Source organism: Drosophila subpulchrella, chromosome 3L (genome assembly GCF_014743375.2).
Source record: "Drosophila subpulchrella strain 33 F10 #4 breed RU33 chromosome 3L, RU_Dsub_v1.1 Primary Assembly, whole genome shotgun sequence".
Taxonomy (NCBI): domain Eukaryota; kingdom Metazoa; phylum Arthropoda; class Insecta; order Diptera; family Drosophilidae; genus Drosophila; species Drosophila subpulchrella.
In genome coordinates, this window is record NC_050612.1 from 14,596,479 (window position 1) to 14,604,489 (window position 8,011).

General features: G+C 42.7%; 1 protein-coding gene across 2 annotated transcripts; it reads right to left on the reverse strand.

Annotated features, from left to right (window-relative positions):
* Positions 1–31: 31 nt before the first annotated feature.
* On the reverse strand, positions 32–7,983 carry LOC119553360 (choline-phosphate cytidylyltransferase A). Of its 2 annotated transcripts, none has more exons than XM_037863705.1 (4): positions 7,771–7,983; positions 2,135–2,739; positions 1,470–1,793; positions 32–1,408 (listed from the first exon to the last, which is right to left on the reverse strand). In XM_037863705.1, exons 2-4 carry the CDS (start codon positions 2,657–2,659, stop codon positions 665–667), a joined length of 1,593 nt encoding a protein of 530 aa, XP_037719633.1. In that variant the 5' UTR covers positions 2,660–2,739; positions 7,771–7,983; the 3' UTR covers positions 32–664. The 2 variants fall into 2 exon arrangements, with proteins under 2 accessions (XP_037719633.1, XP_037719634.1); XM_037863706.1 differs by lacking the exon at positions 7,771–7,983 and adding an exon at positions 3,499–3,517.
* Between the last annotated feature and the right edge of the window lie 28 nt (positions 7,984–8,011).

The window sequence follows — 8,011 nt, forward strand, 5'->3', positions numbered from 1 at the left end:
TAATTCCTTTACCTCTTTAAATGAATACACCTTTTTTTTCGATTCAATGTTTATTTTTCAAAAAATATTTAACAAAGCATTTGCAATAATTCCGCTATTGCCAACTGTTTCTGGTTTTTTTGAGTTTTCCGAATGCGTTTTGTTTGGTTGTTTTCTCTATAATTGGTTGGTGTTCTTGTTGTTGTTGTGTTTGTTAACTTAATTTAATGTTATGCGAAATAATTTAATATAAATATTTCTAGATATTTTGCGGCACCTGGAACTAACGCTGCCGCCGCCGATTTCATGCACGATCCGCCGAGTGCCTAATACAAAAATGAGTCTTTTCTGCGTTGGTTGCTTTTGTCCCACCACACACAGCTGAATTAGCTACAGGTTTCCTCGATTCCCTCGATTCTCAAAGATGGCGATGGAAAGGTGGAGTGGCTGAGTGGAGTAAGGAGGAGAACACGAGTGCCAACTAAAACTAGGGGATTACAGTACCACTTAGGGCTAGAGTAAATAGAAGTGGGTTCCGTTTCGGATTCGGGTGGCCTGCGAGTGGCGATCCTAGGGCATCTAGGGTGTGCCGCTGAACACTACTAGTTGCAAACGAGTCAATTTACAGTAGCATCAAAGACAGTAAGAGAAGAAGAAAAGGTCGGGCTGCTGTCCCGCACTAGAATCAATCGCTACGCCGCTCGTACTCCGCCTCCTCGTCCCCATCCGCACCCAGTTCCGGTGACCGGCTCTGCAGGCTCTGGTAACTGCGGCGTGCCAGCGAGGAGCGCTTCTGCTTTGGCCGCTGCTTGCCGTTCAGCGAGCCACTGCTGCCGCTGCCCTCGCTCAGCTTCTCGGCCATCTCCAAGTACTCGTCAATGGTCTCGCTGTAGTCCTCGCCGCCCTCCGTGTCATCGCCGTTCACCGATCCCGACGGACTGCCCGGCGGACTGAGCGCCTGCAGCAGCTTGCCCTTCGACTCGTTCCACAAGTGGTTGAGGTGCTCGCGCCCGAACAGCAGCAAGAAGGTGTCGATGAACTCGCGCGACTTCTCCTCCCACTTGGTGATAATGTCCACCTTCACCTTGCTCAGCTCCCGCTTGCCGCGCGACTTCAGCTCGTCCATCTTATTCTGCAGCCGGAATTTCTTCTCGGACAGGAACGAAACGTTCAGCTCCTTGGCCGAATAGCCTCTGGCCAGATTGCGACGCACATATAGATCATAGTCCTTCACGATCCGGGCCACAATGTCCGAGGTGGACACGCCCTCAGTGCGCTCCGTGGCCACGAACATGCCGCGCGCCTTCAGCGGTGCATAGATGTCGTCCATGTTATCGGTACCGTACGGAATGTCGTCGTGGGCCACAAAATCGATTTTGTTGTCGGCAATGAAATCGTCGGACAGCGACCATGGTGCATTCTGCACAATCTGTGGGGAAGAGAAGCGTGTTATTGAAGGATAAGTCTAATCAATGAGCGGGAAAACCCACCTCATCCACGTAGCGGCAGTGACGCACTCCCTCGTACCGCTCGAAGGCGTTCATCACGGTGCGTCCCTTCATGCGGTGGGTCAGCTCATCGTTGCACACACCGACGATTAAGTACACGTTGGGAAAGATGTTCTTGGCCTGCATCAGTTGGCGGGCGTGGCCCTGATGGAACAGGTCGTAGATGCCATCGGCGTAGACCCTCACCCTGCGGTTAGTCTGTCCGGAGCGGGCCATTTGGTAGGTGATCCGGTTCGTGTAGTCGCACCTCTCGCGCTCCAACATGGCCTCCTCGTCGTGGGAGAAGGGCGCTGGCTTGCAAATGGTCTGCAAAGGGAAACAACTATTAGTTGGGTTGTTCAACGGGGGGATAGAGAGTCCTCTGCCTACACAATCATCTTGAATATTGTCACACATGGTTAGGAATTCCTCTTACAACTAGAAAATATATGTTTCACTAATATTTCAATTGTACTTTGAAATGATTTCTAGAACTGTCAAGCCCGATGGGTTACTACATACATATGTATGTACTTTTCATAAAAGCAAATGACCAATGGAAATATGAAATGGAATCAACATGAATGAACATCCCTTTTCTCACGATCCTTAACTAGTTAACTAAATTTTAGTCCAATCATATTATCCCAAAAATCTACGATGCTCACCGCAAAATCGGAGGCACTGCTGAAATTGAAGATCGGCGCCGAGGTGGAGGCGGGCACCACAAGGGGATCCGGCGACGTCTGCAGCTGCGGGAGGTACTTGCGCTTGACGCCGCTGAGGTAATCCGATGTGGAGGCGCCGGAGATGGCGGGCAGCAGGTCCTCGGCGGCTGCTGCTTCGCCTCCATCGTCGGCGTCGCTCTGTGAGATGGTTCGTGTGCTGTCCCGCAGAGTGGTGGCCGCGGTGGTGGGCTCACTGGCTCCCTCGCCGACCACCAGCACGCCCTCCAGCTGGCCCACGCCCTTGGACTTGGACAGCCCCTTGCCGGGGCTGTTTGTGCGCTGATCCTGGACATCCGAGCCCGATCCCTTTGAGGCGCTGGTGGACGAGGGCATGGCAATGGCTGTCTCGTAGGTCCGCTTCCGGGTGGTCAATGTGGAGGCGGCGGAGGAGGCGGAACTGCTGGGCGTGGCCGGTGGCGATGTGCTGTTAATTGTGCTTTTGGCGAGTATCGATGAGGTGGCCATCGCAGCGAATGTTTGGGAGCGGCAGTTTTAACGGTTTCGCAACACGGTAACGCAGGAACAGAGATTCAAGTGACTTTCAGCTGGAAGAGATGGAACAAGATTAGATGGGTTTAATATTGATTGGAAATTATTTTTTACATGAAAAGCTAGGATAGAGCCTGAAAAATTGTACCAATTTTAAGGATCTAAAGTATGTATTTCTTTATAAGCACCTTAATCATGTGATTTTTTCTTTAATAATATTATTATAAAATTCCTCTAAAAAAATCCATCTGTTTAATCGCATTAACAAGTTTTGGTGGCCACATATTAAACATAACATAACCACCATTACGAAATTGGAAAGTTATTTTTGACCCCTGCTTTACTTGCTATTATGAGGTCGTTATAACTTTAAACATCATTAATTAATTTTATTCATTCATGGAAATTTTTAAAATGGGGTCTTACACATTGGCCCTTTATTTATCTTTTTGTTTAGTGAACAATGATTTATAACAATCATTAGCGTTTTTAATTAATTCCTACCTATTTTTAATCAAGAAAATATTATTATTACTTCAAAGAAACAGCGCAAATTATATTTTTATTAGTTTAATGTATACTTAAATGGTATGCACTTGTTTACTAAACAATTTAAAAATAAAATCCAATAAAGCCGTAAACATCTTTAGGTAAACAAAATTATTTTTGAAATTAGATTGAATGCATTTCTGCATAAACAAAACCACATTAACTTATTGAGGTGGTAAGCAATTTTGGACTACAGACAATCTTTTTGTATTATAAAAAACAAACCAAACAGATACGAGTATCAAATATCTTTCTTATTAACCCACTTATGTAGACTTCGAGTTGCAAAATTTGGAATAACTTTTCGCTGTCACGTGTGATACATCTGACCCTACTCCCCCAGCCCCGCCCCTTTTATACGAAGTTGAGACACGGCAAATCGATTTCGATTTTAATTGTCAAACGGATGATTTAATTTGCCACGCGCATCGAACCACAGAAATTCCCTAGAAATAAAGCGCAACTGAAAACTGCTGGTAAACAAAAACAACAAGAGACGGGTAGGTTGGTGGTAATAATAGACACGTAGTATTCTCGTTCTCGGAGCGGAGTGAGATGAGCAACTGAAGCAATGGGGGGCAGCTGGCTGGGGGTGGCAAAGTGGGCGACCGAACTAGTTCCGAGTGGCGCTGCACTTTACGTAAACAAGGGCAGACGGAACAGCACGTGATGACCCAGTAGCCCAAAACTTCTATACCGCCCTTCTATAGACAATGGTATAGTAAACCTATATACCTCGTAATATCTAAATGTATTTAATCATATATTTGAGCTACCAGGAATTTTCTTGTGCTCACTCAATGACGAATTTTCTGAAGGTCGTCCAAAAACAGTTTTTGTGCCAAAAAATATCGATGCTGTATGCGAAATGATTAACAAGATCGTCATGTGGCATACTGGGACATTATTTGGTCATGGCTATTTTTTTTATATTTAAGATTTTTAATGACGAAAATTAGAAAATAGCTTTAATAAGAATAGCATTATATATGTTAAACCTTGCGTGTTTTAAGAAAAATATTATTTTAATATGCTCTTTATAAAATATAACATATTATAATATAATATGTGCGTTTTAAGAATGTTTTTAAAGATAAAATATTTTTTACTTCAAAGAAATTTAAGACAAGGTGTATTTTAATATAAACATTTAACGATTAACATGTGCTTCATAAATTTGTTAATTTTCCAGCCAAAAACCCACTGTGCGGTCAGCTGTCTGGTGCGTGGCTAACAATAATTTAAGGTAGACAAACGATTTCTCATGTTTATTCATCACGGCACACATATCTATTAATCTACATATGTGGCTTACGTCGGAATATTTCTTGGCATTGAGAATACGTCAGAGTTGTCTACACACTTTGCTTTCCTTATCTCGAGATCCCCTAACAAACCGACCAGCGAAATTCCACTTGGAGACCCCAAATCAGGTGCAGAGAGTTATTTTTGGGAGTGTATTTTTGAGGTGTTCAAGGTTTAATCGAGCTCTGAGTCACTTGGCACTTGCAGTTCAAGTTCAAGAGATGAAACTCCGAATAAAATCAGATCTGATGTAAGCATTATTTGGGAACCAAGCATGTTGTGTCTCTTTAAAGCATGCTAATTTGGTTGCCAAGCTGAATTTTAGGTAACACTTTGGCCACCTTTAGCTGCGATACGTCAGGATCGTACGATATACGGCTATTTTTCTATGTAAAATACATTTTCATATCATCAAAAATTGAAAAAGATTCTGAGATATATAAAAATACCGTTTTTTAATAAAAAATTTACAAATTATTTATATTTCTGAATTTTCGAACATTTTAGTCATGAAATATTCTAAGAAAGTGATAAAAGTGATTCATTGCTTTCATAACGATAAAACTGTTTCTGATTTCTCCATGTTTCTTGATATATTCGAAAATTTTCCGAAAATACATTTTTTTTAAATATTTTTTTAAAACCACATCAGTGAATCATTTCTTTCAAGTTTTTTATTTAAGTAGAACGGAGGTTTATAATCAAAGCTGTCAAATCGGTTATGATTATAACAAAATGATTTAACAAGTTTGCATGAGATATTAAATCACTTCTTATCACGGTGATTTTTAAAAACGAATAACTTTAAAGGGTGGAAGCAAATGGTAGAAGTAGCGCCCAAAATCCCAAAAGATAATATAGCCAACATATGTATCTAATCTCCCTTACGAGTTTCAACGGTAATGACTTCAACTTTTTAACAATAATGACGAAGAGCCGCCTCCAGCGAAGTGAGTCAAAACGTAAACAAAGCCCGGAGAGAGTTCCATTTGAAACTATCGGGGCGGAGAAGTGGTCAAGTGGACGAGTGTGGCACCCGTAAAATCGATTGTCAAATTGCCGTGCAGTAAAAGCAGGTGAGCGATAAGATTTCCCTACCTGTTTTTACCTTATCTGCGAAAAGAACAATATTTGTGGGTGACGGGCGCTTCCGCTGCACTGGAATCGCGAATATCGAAACACGATAATTGGGTTTGGCGGAAACGAGCCGTGTTTCTACCAACACTATCTCCAGCGATATGACGAACACAGACTAACTTCTTAATTATATTAAACACACAGCAAACACACTCTCCAAGCCTGATAATCGGACTGTGCGATCTTGCCAGCCTGGCAAAACGGAGGGTGGGCAAAGTTCCCTATCAGTGCGGGATTATTTCTTTATACTAGGTACGTATTTTCCCCCAGACGAAGGCCAGGCTAACCCTGTCACTATCAGATGTGTGGAGCCACTAGAAAGATCATTTTTAAATCGTCTGATTTAGCATTAACGCTAATTTTACTTCATGGTAATACCTTTTGTGAATTTTATTTAAGACAAGCCTATTTTCCATACCTAAATAATATTTGATTACTATTTCATTGCATTAAATTGTAATTAAAAGCTGACAATTTAGTTCCTCTGAACATATTTTAAGCACTCTGATAATCTTTAAACCAGTTTGGTTCGTCACATATTTGCTCAAATTGAAAAAAACTCACACAAAAGAATGTAAATAATAAATTTTGTAAACAAAACCTGTAATACAAACTCTTGAAAAGGATCACACATATTTTTCTACGAATATACACCCTTAATTGTTGAAATAATGATAGCATTCTATACTCGTACACTTTTTGTGTTACACTTGTCAACACGGGAACCGGATGTGCTCAGATTATTCCAAATGATTTATTAAATTAGATCATCCGTGGAACGTGTCGAGATCATTAAAAAAATTTTTATTTTGTAAATTCACTCTGTGGACTATGAGCAGTACCCGATTTTAGCAACCGTAGTAAGGGATAAAGATTTCAGAAGGCCAAAAACCTTTTGCGAATCTCGCGGTATAGGAAGAAATGATTTTGGAGATTGCCTTTTGGCTGATCGTTCGCTTTTGGCCAAGAGCGAAAGGTTGAAAGTACAGTTCTGAGTTGGAACCCTCGAAATAAATAAGTGCGATTCCCAAGCATTATTCAAATCTCTGTACGTACGAGTGTTTTTGCCATTGATAAGCTGCGATCGGTGGACAATTATAGACTGAACTTGGTATACGACACTCTACTATAGTATATTGCCAGTGATAACCTTGTGGCGTAAGGGAGCTTATCATTAATGGTTGAAATACACCGAAAAACTGAGCTGACGTCAACTGTGATTTTTGGATGCTACGTGCTTAAATGTACTCTCTGTGAGAACTACTATCGTTTAGGGAATAGGAACTGCAATTTACTTATAAACACGTTGTGCTGGGCCACCCTAATAAAAGTTTATAGCGGTTTAGGGTTCGAAAGAGAGGGAGAGAGATTAGATTGCCTGCAATTGCACAATACCTGGGGCTATCGCTATCTCTATCTCACGAGCCTACGCATTAAAATACGAACTCCATTGAGAAGCCAAAACAGCTGATTCTGATTGTGCGTGTGATCTCTCCAACCACGCGCCCCCACTCTCTCTCTCATTCTCTCTCGCCTCTCTCTGTTGTGTTTGTTTGGCTGGAAAAGAGCGGCCACGCAACGCGAGGCAACGGTAAAAAGGCGCTTGGGAAAGTGGAGCAGTGAGTAAGACTTGCCCCATTGGAATGACGCTGCCGCCTGGGGAAATCGTACGATCGCAGGGCAAAGTGCGGCCCCTAATGACGCGTCACGAGAGTGAGAGAGAGAGAGCGGGTGTCCGTTGCAGGTTCAGGCGCAAAAAATCATACGACAAGGCATGACGTGGCGACGGCCAATTAATGGCGTCGTCTTGCCGGCTGCAAAGCAACAAAAACAAAAGGAGGAAAAAAATCGATAAGCCGCGGCGACAGCGCAGCAGCTGATTGGCGAGGGGCATAAACAGAGCAGGAGAAGGTGATTATGCAAACAAGCGCCTTGAGGAGCAAGAAGAATCCAAAACGCACATTGCCCAAAAAGAATTCAAAAAAGAGAGCTCTCTCTCTCTCTCTGTGCGTCTGCTCACGTCATCCTCTCCCATTGACCCGCATTGAAAAATCATCACATACAGCAAACCAAAATAGTTTCCACTCTCCACTTACTTTCCACTTTCTTCCAACTCGGAACGGAACGGTTCTTTCGTTTATCGATTGGCCTTCTTTCGCCCTTCTGCTGTTTAATCTTCGATTTTGAAGCGGAACTCAATGGTTTTCAGCTGGAATGACACACACGCACGGAACTCGGAGCACTCGTCGCTCGGTCTGTCGAGTTAGCACTTTTTGTTTGTTGTTTCGTCGCCGCAAACTCGATTTCGAATAACGCCAGCCGAACGAAACTTTTTTG